Source organism: Microcaecilia unicolor, chromosome 6, assembly GCF_901765095.1.
Source record: "Microcaecilia unicolor chromosome 6, aMicUni1.1, whole genome shotgun sequence".
Classification (NCBI taxonomy): Eukaryota; Metazoa; Chordata; class Amphibia; order Gymnophiona; family Siphonopidae; genus Microcaecilia; species Microcaecilia unicolor.
Window position 1 is genome coordinate 137073214 of NC_044036.1, and position 26794 is coordinate 137100007.

The 26794-nt window shown below is 43.0% G+C and overlaps 1 protein-coding gene across 1 annotated transcript in view; it reads right to left on the bottom strand.

The window, feature by feature from the left end:
* RUVBL1 (RuvB like AAA ATPase 1) overlaps positions 1 to 10422 on the bottom strand; it is a 47990-nt gene extending 37568 nt beyond the window's left edge. The window contains exons 1-3 of the mRNA XM_030207226.1: positions 10155 to 10422; positions 4244 to 4330; positions 2368 to 2500 (exon numbers count right to left, since the gene is read on the bottom strand). Coding sequence (XP_030063086.1) covers positions 2368 to 2500; positions 4244 to 4330; positions 10155 to 10295 — 361 coding nt within the window. The 5' untranslated portion in view covers positions 10296 to 10422. The remainder of the gene's footprint in view (positions 1 to 2367; positions 2501 to 4243; positions 4331 to 10154) is intronic.
* Positions 10423 to 26794: the final 16372 nt, after the last annotated feature.

Here is a 26794-nt window from a genome sequence, read left to right on the forward strand (position 1 = left end):
TATTTTGTAGGCGGTAAGGACTTGAGCGCTAATCAGTTAGTACGCAGCAAAGCCAACACGCTGATTAGCACAAAAACACCATCTCCAGACACATCCCCTTGGCCAAAATATATATATATTTTTAGCATGTGGCTAGCATGCGTACACATTTGAAACTTACTGTGGGATGCCTCAGCCCTCCTCATGGTAAGCATGTGAGAGGTGTCCTTTTACTAAGCTGCAGTAAGCACTAAGAGTTTACTTCTAGAATTTGCAGTAAAATAAAAGCCCAGTGCCAGCAGAGCACTTTCTAGTTTTATATGAGCCAGCGCGGGGGGGCCTTGCAGCACAGGCCTGCTCTGAAGCACTACTTGTCCCCTAACAAACTCCCCGTTGTAGGGGGCCAGGTGTGGCAAGACTTGAGCGTGGGCCTGCATTACAAGGCCAAGAACCAGCTTACAGAAGGTATAAAATACTGCACTGGAGCTGGGCTGCTCGGCAGGTGCCTAGTCCAAGCAGTTGCAGGGCCAGCCCTGTGTAACAACAAACCAGTCATGTGTGGTTAGAAAGGCATTCATTTGGTTACTAGAACGCAAGCTGTCAGATTCACCTTGCTTCATGCAACTCTGGATGAGGTTTCTAAGTTGTAAATCCCCTACTAAGATTCTGCAGTTTCCAGCTCTCTGTGGTATTTCAGTCCACAAGAGGGAACCATGTTTTGTGGTTTCTTCTGCTCACTATCTTTATTTTTCAAATTTGTCTTTGGGGGGGGGGAGACAATTTTTCACATTTTTTAGAAACAAAAACACAGATTTTATTGCCTTGCTCTATTAAAGCTTCAAATGATAAACATTACTCTGGAACAATCTGCTCCCTTTGGAAAGCGGGAGTTCGACAATAAAATTTCTTAGAACACGACGCTCTGGGGAGGATTCTAAAATTGTAAATGAAAAAAAAAAAAAAATGTTCTCTTAATGAAATGCTAGACCATAATTAGACCAGGCAGATGAAACAAAATGCCACAAAACGAATGCCACACCAGAAAATCCTCCATCTTTCATTATAACCAATATTTGTTTAGCCGTAGCCCTGTCGCTGATATTCAGAGAATGTGGCATATAACAATGTAGGCAGCTGTTAGCAATGACTTAACTCCCTTCTGATTATCTCTACGAATGACAACATGGCTGACACGCGTTTCATCTGCAGGTTCAAATTTCCAAATCTCTGACAGGGCTCTTCATCACATCAAGGAAATACCACAGACTCCTCTCTTTTCACTGCTGGTCAAGTCTGTCCTCCCTCTCCCTGGCTTGACAGGAACTTAAAGACTAGATAATACTGAAGTCTCATTCTTTACAGAAATCAATAAAAAGGTCACTCTCATTGGGTTCTAGGATGAGGAAAAAGATTTGTCTTCACCATGTTGCTGCTAAATGCTTATCCAAAGCCAGTGATGACATGAAAGCCAAGAAAATTATCAGCAATGTTTTAAATAAGTCAATTTAGTTATCTTTAATCATGAGAAATACAAGCGCATAAACCTAGATTTTAATTAGTTCATCTTCTTAATCCATGCTAGCAGAACTGCAACTGTTTATCAACAAACCTTTTTGCAGCTACTGTAAATCTAATTCTTTTTATCTATGAATAAAACAGAAATCAGACTAATAAATTAAACAGCCCCCCTTCCACTCAGATCTCTGTGAGTCAATACACAGCAACAGGGAAGACAATAGGCGTACAACACCACATGCAAATCTCTATCATAAATATTCCTTTTGGGTATCCTGGAAACTGACTGGCTGGAGTGTCTTCAGGATCAGGTTTGGGAAAAACTGACTAGTCAAAAGCAATGTTTCTCCTGAAGGTTTCCTTCTTCTCCATATATTTAAAAATTCAAAATAAGCATCTCAAGTGTTTCCAGGAGGTAAAACAAGCAACCATTTGTTTGCAAAAAGGATGAAGGATGAATGGAATAGACTTCCAGCAAATTAAACAATTCAAAAGGTTTAATGATAACAAAGCAAAAGTAAAGTCAGGTCACGTCGAGTATGTGGTACAGCCGCAGACAGAGAAAATGTGCAGGTAAGATGGGTTGTAAAACGCGCCTAATCTACTGTCACAGTCTGTTTGCCCCTTTATGAAGTAATATAAGTAGGAGAGGCCTAGTGGTTACAGCACTTGACATCCAGAGGTGGCTGGTTCAAATCCCACTGCTGCTCCTTGTGACCTGGGAAATATCCAGTGTACCTGAATGTAACTCACCTTGAGCTACTACTGAAAAAGTTAGGAGCAAAATCCAAATAAATAATATCTACTTTTATTATCTGCATTTATCCCCAATTCTGACTCATGGCCACTTTTTATTATTCAACAGATTCTTACCAATTGCCCTTCTGAAATTTTCCATCAGCACTTCAGTTTTCTTGATTTCCGTAGAATAGACTTCACTCCCAACCATGGGACAAAAGGGAACTTTACTGCCCAATTCCTGAGCAATAGCCAATGCCAAGGCTGTCTGTAAATTGGAGAGACTAAGTTTTCAAATTGCAATAATGCAAAAACTGCACTTTCAAACATTTCAATGCTGTCACTGCACCAGGAAACTGAAACAGGGGTTTTCAACTCAGTCCTCATGACACACCCAGCCAGCCAGGTTTTCAGGATACCCACAATGAATATGCATAAGAGAGATCTGCACACAATGGATGTAGTGCATGCAAATTTCTCATGCATATTCATTGTGGATATCCTGAAAACCTGACTGGCTGGGTGTGCTCTCAGGACCATGTTAAGAACCCCTGGTCTGAAACAGTAACATTTAATTATCAACCTCCTTCCTTACTTTCTGCTTTTGAACGTTTATGGTATAAAACAATCAAACTGGAAGGCTGATGCTCAGAACCTAACGCCGGCGCTAGAGGTGATTAGCATTGGAACAGCGCCAGTGTTACGGTGTGCAGAATAATCAGAGGGCACTAACGCTGGGGAAATACACCAAAGATGGCTGCAAATAGCACTAAAATGTAGTCAATCCTATCTAAATGAGGTCCTTAGATATTCCCTCCCAAAGCTCAGAAACAGAACATAACCGAACACCGCTTTTACCGTTGAAAACCTAATGTCAGCTTGGAGCTGGAATAGGATGTCTGAAGAGAGATTAAACAAAAGGTCCTGGTACTGGCCTCACGGTTCTGTGATAGGGATGGGCCGCCATAAGCACCCTGAACTATACTGGGCCCCCCTTCCATCAAGAGAATGGTCTCGCTATTACAGGAGGCAGAGAAGAAGCTGCCCAGATGGGTATCAGTGGTGAGCGGTTAGACTGGGGTGATCAATATAGGGTTATGGAAGGGAGAGGATCACAGGTACAGAACAAGAGTGGAAAATCCACTATTTCTGGGATAAGCAGTATAAAATGTTTTGTACTTTTTGGGATCTTGCCAGGTATTAGTGATCTGGATTGGCCACTGTTGGAAACAGGATGCTGGGCTCGATGGACCTTTGGTCTTTCCCAGTATGGCAATACTTTTGTTACTTATGTACTAACCCTTTCATAAATCCTGTCTTTTGTGCTATACAGTTCAAAGTCCTCATTTAACTTGAAACATACAGCACAGGCTCCCTGCTTCCCAGTTTGACTGGGCATGTACCACACAGCTTTTGTGTGCATATGCCAGGCACATTCCTCCCCTGTAACTTCCCAATGCTAACAGTGTGCATATAATTTGCATGCTATTAGTATTGAGCATTGGGAATTCTTTTTCCTGTGCTGCTCCTGTGGTATTTCCAGGCACTGTTCCTTACAGCACTGAAGTTCTGAGCATTTGCCAATGAGGGCCTTAAAGAGCCACACACAGCTTCCAAGTCTCAAGCTGAGAAACATCAATACCACTTAATAACTAATAACAACCTTTAGTCTTAAGATACCGAAAACAGATGAATAGTCAGACCTATATAAATGCTTTAACTTGGAACTAGGGGCATATAAAATGTGTTACATTATTACAAGTAACCATGTGAAATCAGCCATTTCACCTTCCTATTTATATACAAACAGGTTATTATAGCTATCAAAACAATTCAGAATAACTCCCACACTTACGAAACCTAAAAGTCTACTACGTCTTCCTCATCTGAGGCCATAAGAGCTGATTATCTCTGATACATATGGTGCTTGGTTTAGTAAGATAGAAATGCCCTGCATTAGGCAGAAACCCCATGATACAAAGAATAGGATGAAAGAAGAAGTGGGAAATACCTTGCCAGTCCCAGGAGGACCTGCTAATAGTACTGCTCTTCCAGCCATCTTCTTGCTTTTAATCAGTTCAACTATAACTCCACAAGCCTGTAATAAACAACTCTGTCTATATTACAGAAAACAGGGATAATACAGTACAGACAAGCAAACAATGATTAGATAATTTTAGAGGGAATGCATGGCATTTACATGTGTGAAAGACAAGGAGGTGGCTACATGCTGGTTTTACAATTCTACCATGTGCAGGATGCATAGATTTAAAGGCGGGGGGGGGGGGGGGGGGGGGGGGGGTTCTGGGCATGGTTCGAGCAGTTTCTAGAAAATATACATAAATTTAATTTTCCAGAGAGAATAAACATTTTAAATCAACTGAATCAGTATTTCCACCTGCTTTGGGGTACAAATCTCAGCTACCAGCTTGTCTGGATCATGCGACTCCTCACCCTCCAAAGAATTGTTCTCAAACACCTAAATGCACTCCACCATTCAGTTCCACTCAAGATGTATTTGCCCATCAGAGCATATCTTGAGACAGGCCTTTTGTTTTCCTTTAGAACTGAATAGTGGGCTAGTTTTGGGGTTCTGAGAACAAATCTTTGGAAGGTGAAGAATCACAAAGAACTGCCTCTAAAGACTGACTATTACATTTTGATTACAATACCCTTGATACAAGCTGACAGCAAAACAAGGTCATATTGAGTTTTAAGTTTTTATATATTTTATTAAATTCTTGATACATTATGTTTTCTTGACTTATGTAATAAAGGATTTGTTGGAAACAATCAAAAATACCAAAGCAGCTGGATTGGTGGCCAATAAGCGAAAGGTAGCGGCGATTGGCGATTCTCTTTTCAGAGGTACAGAGGCACTCATCTGCTGACATGATGTCCAATGAGGTGTGCTGTCTGCTTGGGGCCAAGATTTGAGATGTAGCAGAAAGTTTGACGAGACCCACCATGCCTACTGACCACTATCCTATGCTGCTCATCCATGCTGGCACAAATGATACTGCTAGGTATCCTACTAACATATCAAATGTGACTTATGGCTCCGGGACAGAGACTGAAACAGGTGCACAGGCTGTGTTGAGGGTAAAGGCCGAATGAAGGAAACTCGCATCCAAGAGGTGAAATGTGTGGCTGGTGTCTATATGAGCGCTTCAGTTTCCTAGACCATGGGATGATTTTCCAAGAGCTACTGAGCAGTGATGGTGTCCATCTATCAAAGAAGGGATGAAGTGTCTACCGTAACAGACTGGCTAATATACTAGAGTGCTTTAAACTAAATTTGCTAGGGATGGGTGAGAAAAGCCTCACAGTCATTAATAAGCCTCAGGAATTTAAGATACCAAATACCTTTATAGAAAGGAGGGAAAAAAGAGTAATACATGGACAGCTTTGTATACCAATGCCCGTAATATAGGACACAAATTTCTAGATCTAGAGGCTGCAATGATAAAAGCCAAACATGGATTTAGTGGTGGTCAAAGAGACGTGGTTCATGGAGAACCATGAATGTGACGTAGCTATACCTGGCTATAATGTGTTCAGGAAGGACATGGTAGGAAAAGCCGGTGGAGTGGCGGCATATGTTAAGAATAATATTAAAGTGACAGAATTGCAAGACATATGGAAGCAGCACTGTGGGTTAAACTGGAAAGAGAGAAAGAAAAACATATTGACATTGGTGTGATATACAGACCTCCTTCATGGTCAGAAGAAATGGACAGAGATTTAATTGAAGACATTCATAAGATAGCTAGGAAAGAGGAAGTACTACTGATAGGTGATTTTAATATGCTGGATATCAATTGGGGCATGTCGACTAGAAGGGATTCTTGAATTCCCTATAGGAAGAATTGTTCCAGCAGTTGGTGATGGAACCTACATGGGATGGAGCGATTCTAGACCTGGTGCTTACAAACGGGGAGAATGTTTCTGGTGTTATGGTGGGAGACCATTTGCATCTAGTGATCACCGAATGGTGTGGTTCAATATTAAGACACAGGAGGAAACAGCTTATTCAAGACTGAAGGTCCTACACTTCGAAAGAACTAACTTTGCCAAGATGGGGAAATATCTCAAGGAAGAGTTAGTGGATGGGAACGGCTGAAGGAAGTAGAACATCAGTGGGCAAAACTAAAAAGAGCTATTTTACAGGTGACAAACCTTTATGTTAGAAAAGTACATAAACAGTAAGAGGAAAAGAAGGCTGCTCTTGTTCTCAAACATAGTAGCTGAATAGGTAAGGGAAAAAAGACAATTCAGAAAGAAGACAACAAGCAAAAACACATTAAAAAGCTAAGAGTAGCTGGAAAAGCTGTCAGGAAAGCAAAGATGCAAATGGAAGAAAACATAGCCGATACAGTAAAATTAGGGGACAAAACATTTTTTTAGACATGCTATTATGGCACTTATTCCTAACACAAATGTAGAAGCTGGTAAAGATAAAGCTGAACTGCTTAACAATTATTTCTGTTCCGTGCTCATGAACGAAAGGAGGGGGAAGGACCGCAGAAAACAAATGCTAATGGGGATGGATGTATAGTAGACCAGGACTGATTCTCAGAAGACTTGTGAGGAGCTACCTAAACTAAACATAGACAAAGCAAAGGGGCCTGATACATCTGAGGGTACTCAAGGAACTTGGGAGGCGTTCTGGCAGCTCCATTGTTGGACCTCTTCAATGCTTCTTTAGAGTATGGAATGTTCTGGGAAGACTGAAGGCGGCAGATGTGGTCATTCTGCAAAAGAATTACAAACCTCTCAGCCTGACTCCAGTGGTGAGTAAACTAATGGAAATGCTACTAAAGCGGAGGACTGTGAGATTTCTTGAATCGAATGGACTGCAGGACCCAAGGCAGCATGGTTTCACTAGACGCAGGTTTTGTCAGAAAAATCTGGTTGATTTCTTTAACTGGGTGACCAAACAGATGGACGTGGGAGGGGCACAAGATATGGTGTACTTAGATTTAAGCAAAGTCTCTGACATGGTTCCACACAGGTGACTGATAAATAAACTGAGGATCCTTGGTATGGGCACTAAAATGACTAACTGGGTTAAAAACTGGTTAAATGGAAGGCAGAGGGTAGTGATAAATGGAGTTTACTCCGAGGAATAGTATGTTATCAGTGGTGTACCGCTGCAGGGATAGTCCTTGGGCCATTTCTTTTTAACATCTTTGTGAGAGATATTGCAGAAGGACTGTCTGGTAAGGCTTGTCTCTCTGTGGATGATACCAAACCCTGTAATAGGGTGGACACCCTAGAGGGTGTGGATAGCATGAGGAAAGATCTAGCGAAGCTTGAAGAAAGGTCCAATAAAAGGGGGTGAAGTACTTCTGTATATGAAAGAAGAGCAGGATTGGGGGGGGGGGGGGAGCATTTTACGGATGATCTTAAGGTAGAAAAGGTAATGGACAAAGCAAGAAGGATTCAAGAAAACAGGAAGCGAGATGACCAGCAAGAAAAAAAAACAGGTGATAGTGAACTTGCAGTCTCTGGTGAGCCCCCTTTAGAATACTGTATGCAAGTCTGGAGACTGCACCTGCAAAAAGACATGAACAGGATGGAGTAGGTCACAAAGCATATAGGGACGGCGTACAGATCTCGATAGGTACAGTGGGGGAAATAAGTATTTGATCCCTTGCTGATTTTGTAAGTGTGCCCACTGACAAAGACATGAGCAGCCCATAATTGAAGGGTAGGTTATTGGTAACAGTGAGAGATAGCACATCACAAATTAAATCCGGAAAATCACATTGTGGAAAGTATATGAATTTATTTGCATTCTGCAGAGGGAAATAAGTATTTGATCCCTCTGGCAAACAAGACCTAATACTTGGTGGCAAAACCCTTGTTGGCAAGCACAGCGGTCAGACGTCTTCTGTAGTTGATGATGAGGTTTGCACACATGTCAGGAGGAATTTTGGTCCACTCCTCTTTGCAGATCATCTCTAAATCATTAAGAGTTCTGGGCTGTCGCTTGGCAACTCGTAGCTTCAGCTCCCTCCATAAGTTTTCAATGGGATTAAGGTCTGGTGACTGGCTAGGCCACTCCATGACCCTAATGTGCTTCTTCCTGAGCCACTCCTTTGTTGCCTTGGCTGTATGTTTTGGGTCATTGTCGTGCTGGAAGACCCAGCCACGACCCATTTTTAAGGCCCTGGCGGAGGGAAGGAGGTTGTCACTCAGAATTGTACGGTACATGGCCCCATCCATTCTCCCATTGATGCGGTGAAGTAGTCCTGTGCCCTTAGCAGAGAAACACCCCCAATACATAACATTTCCACCTCCATGCTTGACAGTGGGGACAGTGTTCTTTGGGTCATAGGCAGCATTTCTCTTCCTCCAAACACGGCGAGTTGAGTTCATGCCAAAGAGCTCAATTTTTGTCTCATCTGACCACAGCACCTTCTCCCAATCACTCTCGGCATCATCCAGGTGTTCACTGGCAAACTTCAGACGGGCCGTCACATGTGCCTTCCGGAGCAGGGGGACCTTGCGGGCACTGCAGGATTGCAATCCGTTATGTCGTAATGTGTTACCAATGGTTTTCGTGGTGACAGTGGTCCCAGCTGCCTTGAGATCATTGACAAGTTCCCCCCTTGTAGTTGTAGGCTGATTTCTAACCTTCCTCATGATCAAGGATACCCCACGAGGTGAGATTTTGCGTGGAGCCCCCAGATCTTTGTCGATTGACAGTCATTTTGTACTTCTTCCATTTTCTTACTATGGCACCAACAGTTGTCTCCTTCTCGCCCAGCGTCTTACTGATGGTTTTGTAGCCCATTCCAGCCTTGTGCAGGTGTATGATCTTGTCCCTGACATCCTTAGACAGCTCCTTGCTCTTGGCCATTTTGTAGAGGTTAGAGTCTGACTGATTCACTGAGTCTGTGGACAGGTGTCTTTCATACAGGTGACCATTGCCGACAGCTGTCTGTCATGCAGGTAACGAGTTGATTTGGAGCATCTACCTGGTCTGTAGGGGCCAGATCTCTTACTGGTTGGTGGGGGATCAAATACTTATTTCCCTCTGCAGAATGCAAATAAATTCATATACTTTCCACAATGTGATTTTCCGGATTTAATTTGTGATGTGCTATCTCTCACTGTTACCAATAACCTACCCTTCAATTATGGGCTGCTCATGTCTTTGTCAGTGGGCACACTTACAAAATCAGCAAGGGATCAAATACTTATTTCCCCCACTGTATACTCTGGAAGAAAGATGGGCGAGAAGGGACACAATAGAGACATTTAAATACCTCCACTGCATTAATGTATAGAAGAGGAGCCTTTTTCAAAAGAAGGAAAACTCTGGAATGAGAGGGCACAGGATGAAGAGGGAATTAGCTCAGGAATAACCTAAGAAAATACTCTTTCACAGAAAGGGTGGTGGTGTAAGAGGAATAGCCTTCCGTGGAGACATGGCCTGTATCTGAATTTAAGAAAGCCTGGGACAGACAGGTGGGGAATACTGGATGCTAAGTCTGAGCAGACTGGATGGCCATTTGGCCCTTATCTGCCGTCTTATTTCAATGTTTCTACTGCACTCATTATGCTACTTATTGCTTTCTCAGATGCTTAATATATGTAGTTTTTTTTTAAATCGTATATAGGCAGCCATTAAAAAGCGCCCTCCTTATGGCTAAGAAGCAGCAGAGCTACAAACCAACTTGGACTCTTCACTTAAGAGCAGTGCTTACAGGGCACGAAGCAAAACCATGAACCATCCTAACTGTGGCTTCACTTTTCTTATTAACCCCCCCCCCCCCCTTCTTAACATGCTTTTCATTACCCCACACATAAGCTCCCAAAGGGTTCCTCAAAGGTCGCAAGAACGCCCACGGGACACCGAGGTGACAGTGACCCTGACCGCAGCAGGACTAGACACAACCCATCCCCCTCACCTCTCGGGCGTTCTCCTGTCCCACCAGCCCAGCCGCTGCCTGCTTGGCCAGGCCGCCATCGTCCAACCCCAGGCCTTTCACGTGGCTGTGAGCGGCAACGCGCTGGGTCTTTGTCGTACTTTTCACTTCCTCGATCTTCATGGCTATGGCTACTGCTGCTGTTCTAGCGGTAAAGCAAAAATTGTGCTAGAAGAAGTGCGGACCAGACGCTCAAGCCAAACTCCGTTTCACGCGCCCGTAACCATGCGGGTTACCAAGGAGTCAGGAACCGGCGTGACCTCGGAAGCACATCCGTCACACTGTAAGCATCCATTGGGTAGCGATAGGGAAAACCTAGCTTTCTATTGGCTAAGAGAAACACTTGATACCCGCCCACCAGCTTCCGCACGTGTCAAGAGTGTTGTTTTTTTTTTCTCTTCCACGAAGCTTGGGGTTATAACAGCTTTGTGAGAGGGGCGGGCCTTAAAAGTTCTCTAACGCCTGAACTGATGAAGCCTCTGAAAACTTTTTTGCGACCAAATTTTAATTATGGATAGTGCAGTCATTTAAAGTGTTCTGAGTCAATGTGGGATATAAATGTGACAAATAAAAATATAAATGCAAAGAGTCTGTTGGAGCTGTGTAACAAAGGGCCAGAGTTACTAACACTCGTTAACTCGTAGTAGCGCACGTTATAAAAATCCCTGTTATTGTTAACGTTGCCTAAACAGGGGCTGATATAATAAGCTTTGTGGAACCGATGCAGAGTCAGGCACAAGCGTTTGTAACCCATGGTTGGTTAGGTTTAACACACAAACATAAGATAGTAACATAGTAGATGACGGCAGAAAAAGACCTGCATGGTCCACCCAGTCTGCCCAACAAGTTAAACTCACAAGTGCCATTTTTTTGTGTATACCTTACCTTGATTTGTACCTGTCTTTTTCAGGGCACAGACCGTATAAGTCTGCCCAGCACTATCCCCGCCTCCCAACCACCAGCCCTGCCTCCCACCACCGCTAAATTATGATTATGTGCGTGCTGCTTTAACTTACATGAAATTAAATTAGCCAAAAAGTTTTTTCTTTTTTTATTTGAAAAGTGCTCAGTTTGCCCATCAGTTATACGTAAAGAGAATGGCAGAGTAGAGAACCATCATCGCACTTTGGCGTTCTCAATACTGGGAGACATAGTGGGCTCTCCCCTGGATATTTATCTAGAAGTTAAACACAATCATATGCAAATCAACATGCAACTGATAACTAGGACAGCAGTATATCGCTAAACCGATGTTTTAAAAAAATGATGGAATGACCTTTTCAAAATAAGTAAATACCCATTGCAAATGGATAATATCTCAATCAAGTAGTAAACCTACAATAAGGAATTTCTTTGATGCTATGAAAAAAACTATGTGAAAAAATGTCACTGATAACACAAATAGTGAATAATGCTACTACTACTACTATTTAGCATTTTTATAATGCTACAAAGCGTACGCAGCGCTGCACAAACATAGAAGAAAGACAGTCCCTGCTCAAACAGCTTACAATCTAATAGACAAAAAATACAGCAAGCAAGTCAATGTGTAGAGGAGAGGAGGGTAGCTGGAGGCGAGTGGTTACAAGTCAAAATCAATGTTAAAGAGGTGGGCTTTCAATCTAGATTTAAAGATGGTCAAGGATGGGGCAAGACGTAGGGGCTCAGGAAGTCTATTCCTGGTGTAGGGTGCAGCGAGACAGAAAGAGCGAAGTCTGGAGTTGACAGTAGCGGAGAAGGGAACAGATAAGAAGGATTTATCCATGGAACGGAGTGCACGGGAAGGGGTGTAGGGAAGGACGAGTGTGGAGAGATACTGGGGAGCAGCAGAGTGAGTACATTTATAGGTTAGTAGAAGAAGTTTGAACAGGATGCGAAAACGGATAGGGAGCCAGTGAAGCGACCTGAGAGGGGTAGTATGAGTAAAGCGACCCTGGCGGAAGACGAGACAGGCAGCAGAGTTTTGAACCGACTGGAGAGGGGAGAGGTGATTAAGTGGGAGGCCAGCAAGAAGCAGATTGCAGTAGTCTAAACGAGAGGTGACAAGGGTGTGGATGAGGGTTCTGGTAGAGTGCTCGGAAAGAAAGGGGCGGATTTTACGGATGTTGTAAAGAAAGAAACAACAGGTCTTGGCGATCTGCTGGATATGAGTAGAGAAGGAGAGGGAGGAGTCAAAGATGACCCCAAGGTTACGAGCTGAAGAGACAGGGAGAATGAGAGAGCCATCAACAGAAATAGAAAACGGGGGGAGTGGGGAGGTGGGTTTGGGGGGAAAAATGAGAAGCTCAGTTTTGGTCATGTTTAATTTCAGGTGGCGTTGAGACATCCAGACAGCAATGTCAGACAAGCACGCTGAAACTTTGGTTTGGATGCAAGGTGAGATATCAGGGGTAGAAAGGTAGATTTGGGAGTCATCAGCATAGAGATGGTAGAAAAAGCCATCTCTATGCTGATGAACTAAGGGAAGAAGTGTAGTTAGAAAAGAGGATGGGACCAAGAATAGAACCCTGCGGTACGCCGACAGGCAGAGGGCTAGAAGTAGAAGAGGATCCACTAGAGTGAACACTGAAGGTGCAAAGGGAGAAGTAGGAAGAGAACTAGGAAAGGATAGAGCCCTGGAATCCAAGTGAGGACAGGGTATCGAAGAGTATGCTGTGATCGACAGTGTCAAAAGCAGCGGAAAGATCAAGAAGAATGAGAATGGAATAGAGACCTCTGGATTTAGCCAGTAATAGGTCATTGGAGACTTTAGTAAGCGCAGTTTCGGTTGAGTGGAGAGGGCGAAAACCAGATTGTAGTGGGCCAAGAATAGCATGTGAGGAGAGAAAATCAAGGCAGCGGTAGTGAACAGCACGCTCAAGTAATTTGGAGAGAAAAGGGAGGAGGGAGATGGGTTGGTAATTAGAGGGACAAGAAGGGTTCAGTGAAGGCCTCTTAAGGAGAGGTGTGACCACAGCATGTTTAAAGGCAGTAGGGACAGTCGCAGTGGAAAGTGAGAGGTTGAGAATGTGACAGATAAAAGGAATAAGAGCAGGAGAGATGGCATTAAGAAGGTGGGTGGGAATGGGATCAGAGGAACAGGTGGTACATTTTGAGGAAGAAAGGAGAAGTGTAGTTTCCTCAATAGTAATTTCAGGAAAGGAGGAAAAGGAATGAGGGGAAGGAGAGAGAGGGGAACGGACTAGTGGAGGGAGAAGTGGCGAGGTGGAGAATTCAAGGTTTATCTTTTGAACCTTGTTGTGAAAGAATTCAGCAAGGGTCTGAGGAAATAATGAAGGGGGAGTTGGGGGAGGGGGCACCTTGAGGAGAGAGTTCAATGTGGTGAAGAGAAGTCGAGGGTTAGAGCCAAGAGAGTTAGTTAGTTGGATATAATAATCCTGTCCTGCCCAATCACATGAAGATCTTGTCAACAGCCACAAAGGTGGATTACTTATCTGCAAATGTTTATGTCCCGCCAAAGTGTTGAGTGCAGTTCCTAGCTCAGTCCAGTGTGTAGTTCCTCATACGATATCATCAAATCAAACAATATATAAAAACTGAGCACTTTTTCAAATAAAAAAGAAAATTATTTTTGGCTAATTTAATTTCATTTACGTTAAAGCAGCACGCACATAATCATAATTTAGCGTATATCTTATGTTTGTGTCTATTATGAGGTATATTTGTAATTTTGTATATTCCCTATTTCTATATATTCTGTGGTTAGGTTTAACAACATGATAGAGCGCCTCCTCCCCGGTAGCAGGTCATTAGGGAGAGACTGGAGGACCCAGGAGGAGCTCTGAGGATATATAAGGGAAACCTTGTGGGAAGGATTTTGTCTCTGGTTCTGCCTCTTCATAAAGTAAGCAGCTCTGGAAATGGGAGTTAGGCGTTACTGTCAGTTCCCCTGCCAGATGACCCACTGCAAGAGAAGGGGAAGTCCAGTAGCATTGTAACCTGTAGATTCATTATCTAGACAGTAAGCTGTTATATTGCATCAGCCATTATAGGAGCCAGAAACTCAGCAGATTGAGAAGTCCAGCGTAACTGGGGCTTGGGTGGATTTGCAGTGTACCTCTGGCTGACAGCGAGACCTTTGGGGTAGCAGCCCAAAGGGAGTATGCAGTTACTGGAAGTCCAGCCCGGATGGTATTGAAGTACATTGGGAGTGTGAAATCCGCTCTTGGTTCTGACTGAGCTGCAGGACAGGCATGATGGTTAAGCATGAGTATTAGCCCAGTTATGTATTATTGCTTATGATCATCTAGAGAGCAATATGAATTACAATTGACTGTAGGAAGACCAATGCAATGGAAACCATCAGTTAAGAGTTAATAAATGTACCCGTTCTTTTAATCCTGAGTGCCATGTGGTTCCTGAGTGGATGTGCTGACAGGATCAGAATGAGTAGTGATAAAAACATGCAGTGCCTCTCCAGCCCCTTCTAACCTGGGATAGCAGGAATGGGTTACACGCGGATGATTGAGCCCAGGGCCTCTACTCTGACTGTAATACCATGCTATACAGAATACTAAGTATATACCAAAGTAATTCTCAAGCCTCACAACTTGTACAGATGGGAGGCTGGTCTGTGCTCTCTGCCTCCCTGCTGAGGCACAGCTCTGGCTTCTATCCGCAGTAGATGACAAACAAGTATTTCATTAGGATGGGATTGTTTTAGTGCTCTCCAGAAATTATTTGGAGCCCTTTTATTATGGTTATGGTTTATTTAAACTTGCTACACTATCACGGCTAAATAGCAGGTCTCAGCAGTTTACAACATTTTAAAAACAAAATTTAGGGAAAAATGACAAGAACTACAAATTTCATAGAAAAGTGGATAGTATAGAGAATACAGAAAAGAAAGAAAATAAGAGAGAGGCAGGGACAGGGAAATGGAGGACATCAACGGTAACTATTAACACTAACTCCATGGACAAGGCTTTAGCAAAAAGCCAGGTCTTTAGTTTTGTTTTGAATGTTTTAAGAGAGGTCTCAGCACAAATGTCTAGTACTAGTGAGTTCCAGTGGAAAGAAGCCGCTAAGAAAAAGGCGTGATGGCGAGTGGACTCTGAGCAGACTTGGGACTGGGCAAAACTAGGCGTTGAACATTTATTGAATGTAAGATCCAAGCTGGAGAGTACAGAATAATGAAAGTGATAAAGGGGTAGACCAAGCCGGTGGGACTGAAATGTAAGAACTTAGGGCCCTGTTTACTAAGCAGCGTTATAGGCGCATCAATGTTTTTAACGAGCGTTAACCATGTACGTGCCTACAATATCCCTACAGGCGCCTACATGGTTAGTGTAGGCACGCTAAAAACACTAATGCACCTTCGTAAACAGGGCCCTATGAGTTTGAAGAATATGCGTTGACGGATCGGTAACCGGTGATTTTGTTGCAGTAATGGAGGTACGGTTGTAACGATGAGCATGACAAAGGAATTGGATGGCTGTGTTCTGTATGCACTGAAGCTTTTTAATAGAATTTTGGATACATCCTAAATAAATTATGTTGCAATATTCCAGTTTTATGGTAAGTAAAGAGAGAATTAGGGAATGAAAAATGTCATGGCTGAAATATCGCCAAATCATACAGAGCTGTTGGAGTACGAAAAAACCTGTTTTGCATGCATTTGAGATGTAAATGATAGTTGTGAGTCAAGAATGACTCCAAGATATCTAAAAGAGTCTAGAGATTGAAAAGTGGATCCAAAAAGCTGCAGCGGAATAGATGAAATACTAGGGCTACCTGTAAACCAACACATTAACAGACAACACTGCTAAACGCTGCATATCTTATTTTATACCTGTGGGCCACGTGGCAGTTAGTGATCTTGGATGGCGACTCCAGCTTTGAAGAACTAAGACCAATAAAGGCAGACTTTGTAGGTCTCTGTTCTGTATATGGCAATCCAGTTTAGGATAGGCTGGAAAGGGCTTCAACGGCAACTTCGGAAGCTGGAACCAAGGAAATCGAGTGAAGCAGTGGCCTAATGGTTGCGGAACTGGGTTCAATTCCCGCTGCTGCCTGATGGTCAGCAGTGGGTTGAGATGCTGGGAATCAGGTTCAATTCCTTCTGCAGCTCCTTGTGACCCTGGGCAAGTCACTTAACCCTCCACTGCCCCAGGTACAACAGTAGTACAATGTACTACTCAGATTGTGAGTCCACTAAGGACAAACATAGTACCTGTAAAATGAAACTGTAAACCTAACCGCTTAGGTCTAAGCGGTATATAAATACTTGAAATGAATGAATAAAGTGCTGGGCAGACTTTTAATGGTCTGGGTCCCGCAAATGACAAGACGGATTCAGATAGGCTGGAATGGGCTTTGATGGCAACTTCAGTAGTTGGAATGTAAGGACAGAGCCGGCCAGACGTCTATGGTCTATGTCCTAGAAACACCAAAGAAAGACCATGATCAAGTATATCACATTCATTGTTGATTTAATCATGAATTGATAATGAGTGTGACTGTTGATGGACAGAGTTTACGTCTCACCTAATTGAGCAGCACTCCACTGGAGGCATTAGGGGAGGTTGCCCCCTTAATTTCCTAGTGTTTTTTGTTCCCCGTTCCCCTCCTCCAAATGCCAAACTGACAAGGGAAACTGGTCTCTGTGAGTTTCCAAAGTCGTAAAGATAAATTGGTATGTGACAGGTTATAAGTAGTGTTTTTTTTTAACATAAGAACTTGTGAGTGTGACTTATGCTATGAAGCGACATGTACAAACTTTACTTAATTTTTTGATGTTGCTGATGTGCAAAAAAGAAGTGTAAACAAGCGTCTAACAGAAGTTGGTCTCAGAGCATAGATATAACACACCACATGGTTAGAGGCCGACAGTTTCTTTTTTCTGCCTGGTTTCAGTTTTGGCTGAAAGATTATTTTAATTTTCAGCTGTAGTTTTGGTTTTGGCTGAAAGCTTTCAGTCAGCCTCTACATATGGTCTCTCAGCATAGATACAATAAAATTCCAAGTCAAATAAAATTCACACAATTCAAGCCCACATCAAGAGGGGAACAATGAGCACAATCCGCTTCAGAAATGAATAAAGGAAAACTTCAGTAAACAAATCTTGCAGGCAAAAAAACCCCAAACAAACTAATAATCTCTAAATAACCTGCTACAATAACTAAGACGAATTAATAGAAGTCGTCTTAGTAGAAAGAAATGTTTTTAAATGTGCAGGATTCAAGAACATGTAGGTATGGTTCTCAAATGTGGTCCTACACCTACAGGGAAATTTAAGAAAGAAAACAACCTCCTGCAGCCATGACACATGCTTTAAGCTGCAGGTATACTTGAGAATGCATAGAGAGCTGTTAATTTGCGATTGCTTAATTTTCCTGTAACTCATTTTTTGTCCCCAGCTGAGCTGCTTAATATGTATCTTTTAAAGATGTTTTGCAAATTATTTGTAACGTTAATAATATTATTAGTGTATATTATCTGCCTAAGGGGATAAAACAGACCAACCAGGAGGAGAGTTTGATAATTTGAACTCTACTAATAGATTGGGCTTAACTAACCTCACAGTTTACTAAGCTGCGCTAGCGCCTGTGGTATGCTAATGCCAACACAACCCATTCATTTTGACTGGGCTGTGTTGGCATTGCCGTGCGGCTTAGTAAACAGGAGGGTAAATTCCTAGAATCTTCTCAGCAAAATATTGTTAAAAGAGCTACTTTGTTGGTAGTACGTCATATCTTGAGAAGAAACTGTATTAAGATCCTATTTTAAGAACAAGAATGTTCATTTCTGTAGGCAGATGTTTATGATGTTATTTTCTTTTTTTCAGTTTTTATTTTACAGTTTAATTTAGAAAAGGCAATTCTGGAACTAGAAGGATGTGTTTGTTCCATACATTAAAAGAAAACTGTACCCACTGTGTATTGTGTATTTCAGATTTATAGTACTTATTAGGGAAATAGAATCATACCTACCCATCTCACTGTCCTTTTTAAAAAAATCTAAACTCTTCCTTGCAGCTTTATTTAAAAATTGACTGTTCTCAGTTATTCCCTCACATAATCACCCTACTTAGGGCTCTGTTTACTAAGGTGTTCTAGTGTTTATAGCACACGCTAAAATTAGCTTGTGCTAAACGCTAAAGACACCCAAATATTCCTATGGGTGTCTCTAGCATTTAGCACATGCTAGTTTTTATCGCACACTAAAAAAAAACTACCACGTCTATAGCACATTTTAGTAAACAGGACCCTTAGTTTTTCCCATTTATGGTTTCCTCCCAACTCACGTTAAATCAAAGCCTCTTACTTGTTTTGATATTTTTGTATTTATCTGCGTGTTCTGGTCTCAAGTATAAAACCATATATGCTTCTACCTTTTCCTATATCAGCACTCATTTGTGGAATGCATTGCCTAAATCTGTAAAAACGGTTCAAGATCATCTGACTTTCAGGAAGTCTCTCAAGACCTACTTATTTGGGCAAGCTTACCCTACAGATCCCGTCCTGCCTCCATGATTCCTGGACTCCAACTCCTATAAAGACCTTGTGAACTTAACTACTTTCTCGTAACCCTGTACTTTTACGCCACCCATATCACTTTCAATTTATTGTACTTTACTGTTTGTTTACTAAATGTTGTAAGCCACATTGAGCCTGTCAACGGTGGGAAACTGTGGGGCATAAATGATATAAATAAATAAATGTGTCGTTTGATTCTTTTGACTTCAGTATATGCTTCCAGGAACAGGGACTGTTTCTTGTGTGCCTCTGTACAGTGTTGTGCATATCTGGTATGTACTACTACTACTACTTATCATTTCTAAAGCGCTACTAGATGTACGCAGTGCTGTACACTTGAACATAAAGAGCTTACAATCTAATTAGGACAGACAGACAGAACAAACAAGAGATAAGGAAATATTAAAGTGAGGATGATAAAATAAGGGTTCTGAACAAAGTGAATAAGGGTTAGGCGTTAAAAGCAGCATCAAAAAGGTGGGCTGTGTATGTACCTTTATTATTGAAGGTAAAAGGGGTTAGGAGTAATCTAAGGAAATACTTCTTTACAGAAAGAGTGGTGGATGCATGGAATGGCCTTCTGATAGAGGTAGTATATTTGAATTCAAGAAAGCTTGGGACAAGCATATAGGATCTCTACGGGAGAGGAAGGGGTTATAGATAGTATGAATAGGCAGACTGGACAGGCCATATGGACATTATCTGCTATTATTTTCTATTCTTTCATTATTATTGTTATTTAAGCAGCTGAGCTGCAATTTCTTATAGTCATCGGATCAGCCATGTTAGCAAGAGAATAGCATATTACTCCATGCCCACTGCATGAACCAGTTTCATTATGTTTTAGATATTTGACCGTTTCTGGGAAAAGATGACTAAAATAGTAAATCCAAAATGTTGAGAGTGGTCAATTTTTCATGTCATAGGGTTCATAAGCACTCTGAAAAATATTACATTTGAACTTCTGTAACTTTTTTATTTTTAGGATGGGATTTGGACTGTTGTATTACAAATTGTTTGCTCTAACAGAATTAATTAAAACCTAACGTTTCTGGTGCCTTTAGTCACTTTTTCATAGAGATTGTCACATATGGTAACTTATGACAGTGTTTTGAACATGGCTGTTTGTAGGGGTTTATGGGTATTGTGGAGTAGTAGGTTAAAGAATTAACAACACAATGACTTGGAAAATTATGAGTATTACTACTTGTCTTGTGTGCTTTTGAAATATTGCAGAATATATCCAATTTTCATTTATGCACACTGTCTTCTCATTCCCTCAACACCAATACAGTTTTCTTCAAAAAGCAAAGAAAGTTTGCTTTCTGTGCTATTTTTCTCAAAGATACAGATCAAATGCAATTCTTTAATCTAGAAAAACAAATTTGAAGTTTCATTTTTATTTGATATATTGCCTTATAGACAGGCCATCTAGGCAGTTTACAATATCTTGTACTTTATATTCTGACAAAATGAAACTAGCTAATTTTTAGAAAGATTGCTTTTCACAAGCACGTCTGCCTCATTTTGGTGCCTTGGCGGGCACAGATGTCATGTGATACTCAAGCTGGGAGTTAAGGGCCTTAAAGCTGTTTTTTCAGACTAAACGATGGAGGTTATTCATGTAAGCCTCTACATTTCAAACAAATTATGACTTCCTACCCCCAAGATAGGTCACTCATTTTATTCATATCAGCTAATAAATGGAACTGGAAGGTTACTGTGACTAAAGCAATTATAATGCCTGAACATATAAAATTGATTTTTTTTTCTATGGCCAAAGTATTTTGTCAACCAAGCATTGAAGATATATGTCTCCATTACATATCGTATTTCAGTTGAAAAATGCAAATATTGTCTTAGGAAATAATCTGTTCTTTGGCTGATACCCAAAGATGATCAAAACATTAAAACATGTAGAAACATAAAAAATGTTGACAGAAAAAGAACCTATTTGGCCACCCAGTATGTCCATTTGTACCTGCCTCATGCTTTGTCTTACTAGGTTTGTTTTTATTCCTCTTGCTTTCTCTCTCTCTTTCCCCTGTGCCCATGCACCAAGCTATGAATGGCTTATGGGGATCGCCATATGTGTGACAGTTTCCACTGCAGGCCCCAAGCAGAGTAAGGTTGCTACTGCTGCCTCTGGCAATCCCAGGGCAGTTGAGGGTTAACTGACTTGCCCAAGGCCACAAGGAGCCACTGTGGGATTTCAGCTTGGGCTTTCTGGTTCCCAGCCTATTGCACTAACCATTAGGTTACTCCACTTGCCACCCCTTGCTCTATCATTTATCAAAAAAAAAACAAAAAACAAAAGTTTCTGTTGTTGGTACAGAAAATGCAATGTGGCTTGTTTAATATCATTATAGATGAGGGTTTAATCATATTAATAAGTAAAACAAACATCATCATAGACAATTAATACAAATTAAATAACATTTCATTTTACATCGTACTTCTTTTTTTTTTAACCACAAAACAGTATTTGTGTTTTATCTAAGTTTAAAAAACAATGATCACGATATAAAATGTAACCTCTCGTAGGCTATTTTAAACACAGATACAAAAAGAAAATTGCTATAGAACAGAAGATTCATGCATCCTCCCTAGTGTTTAAAAGGTATGATGATGGTCAGTTTAAACATAAAACAGTTTTAAAATGTGGCCAGGGCTATCACCGGCCTGAGGCTTTCCCGCATGCTGAAGCCACTTTTAGCGTGGCTGTAAAATGGCTGCATTTCCCATTTTCTCAATTAATGGCCACACGCTAATTTCCCCATTAGCAGGTGGAACCGACACCTATTTTCTAGGCGGTAAAGGCTCCTGTCACTGTTCCCTCAGTAGTTCAGCATAAGTTACATTCACGTACAGTATGTATTTTCCTACCCCCAAAGGGCTTACAATAAAGAAGCCCTTTTACTTATGAGGGAAAGCAAAGGGTACAAATGTAAGAAAAATAAAATAAAATAAATATCATTTTATCTTGTTGGGCAGACTGGATGGACCGTTCAAATCTTTATCTGCCGTCATTTACTATGTTACTATGTTATGTTACTAAAATGTGTTAAAATCTGGGCTGATGCTTTGGTCCTTCTCCCAACTATTACTTTTGTCTCATTTCTTTCACAATTAAACAGATATGAGAAGCACTGTAGCCAGCCCTCCAATTTTTAGTGGAGGGGGCTGGGATAGACTGGGGGAGACAACCAATGGTGTGCTGGTAAATGTTTAACAACAGGCTCACTCCCCAGTCCCCCTCTGCGCCCCCCCCCCCCCCCAAAATGCAGAGCTGGCTATAGCCGGGGAGAGAGCCTGGGGGGGGGGGGCAATGCATTACTCCAGGAAAAAAAAATTAAATGATCCCAGGTTCCAATCAAATTCATGCTTAATGTGCGATAAAATTCCATAAATAAGTAAATAAATAAATAAATATAAACTTTTAATGTTGAGCACCTGATTCTCAAAGTGGACATATTCCAAACACTATAATGAAAATAAAATGATTTTTTCTACCTTTGTTGTCTGGTGAATTTGATTTTCTGATCATGCTGGCCCAGTATCCAATTCTGCTGCTATCTGTCCTCTTAACTCCGTTTCCAGGGCTTCCTTTCCATTTATTTCTTTCCTTTCCTCCTTCATTTCTGGTCCTCTGCAGACTTGACTGTCCAGTGGATCCAGCTTCTGCCTATTTTCTTCATCCATGTGCAGTTTTTTCCTTTTCCCTCATCTCATCTCCATCCTCACTCTTCCCTCCCCTCCATCCATGTCCAGCATTTCTTCTCTCTCCCCTGCCCTCCATCCACCCATGTCCAGCGACCCTCCTCTCCCCTGCCCTCCATCCACCCATGTCCAGCGACCCTTCTCTCCCGCTGCCCTCCCCTCCATCCACCCATGTCCAGCGACTCTCCTCTCTCCCCTGCCCCCCCCATCCAGCCATGCATGCCCAGCGACCCTCCTCTCTCCCCTGCTCCCTCCAGCCACCCATGCCCAGCGACTCTCCTCTCTCCCCTGCCCCCTCTCCAGCCACCCATGTCCAGCGACTCCCTTCCCTCCGCTGCACCCCCCTCCAACCACCCAGGTTGTCCAGCGGATTCTTCGGGGCAGACAGGAAAGTTCCCCAGTCTTTCCTGCCCGCTGCAGGATCACTCTTCAAAATGGCTGCCGAGACCTACAAGGGCGGCCTCCAAGACTTTAGCAGAAGTCTCGGCGGCCATTTTGAAAGAGCGATCCGGCAGCGGGGGAGGGTCAGTGCCGGCAGCGGGCAGGCAAGACTGGGGATCTTTCCTACCTGCCCTGAAGAATTCGCTGGATGAGGGGGGAGGAAGCGAGCCTGTGGCTGGGAGGGGGGAAGGAGAGCCGGCTCGCCCTCAAGAACAACCGGCTCACAAGTCGGTAAAAAATGTAACAACCGGGGAGGAAGTGACGTCACTGAAGCTGATGGCTGCCTAGCGTTCTAGCTCCCGTTCCTCGATAATTACAAAGCTATAAAAAGCTATCACCAACCTGTTTGGATCTGCCTGCAGTGTTCTCCGCTGCTCCTCATTGAACCTGGGATGAGTAAAGCGTCTTCGGCGCGAGCTAAAGTGCAGGAGAAGGCAGCTGACGGCGGGCCGGCCAAAACCGCGAAGCGCCATGAGGTAATGGCGCCGGTCTCTCCTTCTGACTCTGACTCAGCGCTTTCACTAGCGGAATCGCGGAAACCGCATATTAAAAAAGGAATCTCGGGCGAACTTCGCCAGATCCTATGTGGTATACAAGCTGATATAAATAAATCGAAGGATGAGATTTTGGAAAGAATGGAGTCGTTGAGCTCTGACCTCCGTGAACTGGGGAACAGAGTTGAGGAGGTAGAAGCTAAGTTGGAAGAACACTCTGAATCCATACACTCAGTCGAGACCAACCTCCAAGCTTTAGATCAAAAACAAATAGATCTAACATATAAGCTTGACGATCTTGAAAACAGGGGAAGGAGAAATAACCTGAGATTCCGTGGAGTTCCTGAGGGTGGAGAAACAGAGGATGTTATTCAAATTGTACAGACACTGTGTGCCAGCCTGCTGGGGGCAGACGCTGAAGGGGTAAAGATTGAGATCGACAGAGCACACAGATCCCTGGGTCAGCGGCAGGAAAATAGAGCACGGGACATTATCACCCGGTTCCACAGATATGAAACAAAGGAGCAACTGCTTAACTGTGCCAGGAAAAAGTCTAACTTGGATTTTGGTGGGGCCAATGTGTCTGTCTATCAAGACTTATCACAGTTCACTCTGCAGCAAAGACGTTTCATGAAGCCAGTTCTGGACATTTTGGCTAAGGAACAGATAACATATAGATGGGGCTTTCCTTTTTCTCTGATTTACTCACTTCAGGGTGTTAAGATGAGAGCGACGTCGATGATGGAAGCTTGGAAATCCCTGCATGAGGCAGGCCTGGTGCAGACTAACAAACCGCCTGGCGCTTTGGCTCCAGCCACGAAGACAAAGCTTCAAAAGTGGCAAAGGATTCCTTCCACTCCTAAAAGAAATATTCCAAAAAGAAAAGTGGCTGTGGAAGAAACCTGAACTTTACCAGAAGAAAAATGGCTGAAATTGATATACTGGTTGGTAATGTTGCGGAGAGTTACTGATATTACTCTCTGCCATAAGTTTGAATATGTTTTGTTCTTTGTTTATTAATGCTATTTTCTGCAAAAGTGAACTTTAATAACACAGTTATTGGAGGAAATGGTAATTAAGGATGTGAGGCTCGTTCTGAATGAAGTTGCATAAGTTACAAGAAATTAAGAGGAGGGAAAATTTAAGGTGATGGACAATGGGCAGGGACCAATCATGCAGATGGGTAACCAAGGTTGCTCAATCTGGGTTTATAAAATTGGTGATGACATAAGTATTTGAGGGGGGGGGGGGGCTGGGTTGCCTGGATGCTGGTGGGTTACTTCCTCGCTTCCCACTACTGGGACTTGATCCCGTTAGTTGGTGCTAGACAGGGGGGGATGGAGGGGGTATGGGTAGGGGGAGGGTCATCACCAGGGGGAGGGAGGGTTAGGGAGGGAAGGGAGCACAACTGGTATTGGATAGAACAAAGACATGCAATGGATGGATCCCCACCTGGTGGGAGAGATAGCTGATGTAACATCCCAGAAATGAATACAGACTTAAAATCCTTTCATATAATGTCAAGGGGCTGAATATGCCTCAGAAAAGACAGAAGTTTTTCAAAGAGATGCAGATACTTAGGCCGCACATCGTATTGTTGCAGGAGACCCATTTCCGCAGGGCACATGAGAGGCTGTTAACTCATCCAGAATACCCACACTCCTTCTTCGCTTCCTCTGCTGACGGTTCCAAAAAACGTGGGGTGGCAGTTCTGTTCCATAAAACAATATCAGCCCAAGTAAAGAAAATTAGGCGGGACCCGGGAGGGCGTTTCTTACTTTTGCAAATTGTCCTGGATCAGGTAGATCTCACGCTTGCTTCGATTTACGCTCCTAATGAACATCAGGGGTCCTTTTACACTAAGGTGAAAAACACTCTGGCTGCATTCACTCGGGGCTCTTTGATCATGGGGGGTGATTTTAACGAGGTTATGGACCCTGGGTTAGATAGATCTGGGAGCTCTCAACACCCAACTTCTAGGGACTCAGTGGCATTGGGCTCTTTGGTCCGTTCACTGGGCACCCTGGATGTATGGAGATTAACCCATATGACGACTAAGGACTACACTTTTTTTTCTCCTGTACACAACTCCTACTCTCGGATCGATCATATCTTCCTCGATGTCACATTAGCAGAGAGGGGCCCGAAAGCAGAAATTGGCAACATTACATTTTCAGACCATGCCCCAGTCTGGGTAACCTTGTCGAACATCAGAGCTGAGGCCAAAGATCAAAGATGGACACTTAACACAGACTTATTGCTGGAGGGGGAGGTTGTAGAGGGGTGTAGGAAGGTCCTGAAGGAGTATTTGGAGTTCAATATGGAATCGGGCCCCCCCCTTAGTGTGGTGTGGGATGCTATGAAGGCAGTCTCAAGAGGGTACTTCATACAGTTAGCCAGTAGGCGAGCGAGGGTTCGCAGGGCCCAGCTGGCACAGTGCATAGTAACATAGTAACATAGTAGATGACGGCAGAAAAAGACCTGCACGGTCCATCCAGTCTGCCCAACAAGATAACTCATATTTGCTGCTTTTTGTGTATACCCTACTTTGATTTGTACCTGTGCTCTTCAGGGCACAGACCGTATAAGTCTGCCCCGCACTATCCTCACCTCCCCAGCCCTGCCTCCCAACCCTGGCTCTGACACAGACCGTACAAGTCTGTCCAGCACTATCCCCGCCTCCCAACCACCAGTCCCGCTTCCCACCACCGGCTCTGGCACAGACCGTATAAGTCTGCCCAGCCCTATCCCCGCCTCCCAACCACCAGCCCCGCCTCCCACTTGGACAGGATGCTTGGACAGGATTAGGATCCTAGAGGCACAGCATAAATCAGGTGGTTCCCCCTCTGTTCTGGAGGAGCTGCGTGGACAGAGGTTCCAGCTGGATACTATTTATTCTGATCAGCTAAGTTGGTTACAATCCAGAAATAAAGTCCGATCCTATGAATTTACTAACAAGGCAGGTAGACTCCTGGCAATAAAGCTGCGTAGGCAAAGAGTGGACCGAACGGTCCCTCACATTAGGGACTCGAAAGGAGAGTTGTTGAACACCTCTGAGGCCATAAGGAAACGCTTTAGTGAATTTTACCAGAAATTATATGCGCAGGAGACTAATCCATCTGAAAATGCTATCTTGGACTATCTGGCAGAGAGCGAATTGACTTCTATAACCAGCCAGCAGAGGGCAGCCCTAGATGCACCGGTAACTCCGGTTGAGGTCCAAAAAGCCATTCAACATTTACCCTCCTGTAAATCACCAGGTTTAGATGGATTCCCGAATGAATTTTACAAGAAATATGCCCTTGAATTGGCTCCCCTGCTGGCTGACTTATTTAATTTGATTGGGAAGGGGGAGTCTTTGCCCACTTCCATGTTGGAAGCATGGATTGCAGTACTGCCCAAACCGAATAAAGACCATAAGGATTGTGGATCCTTTCGCCCTATATCTGTCTTAAATGCTGACGTTAAAATCCTAGCTAAAGTCCTGGCC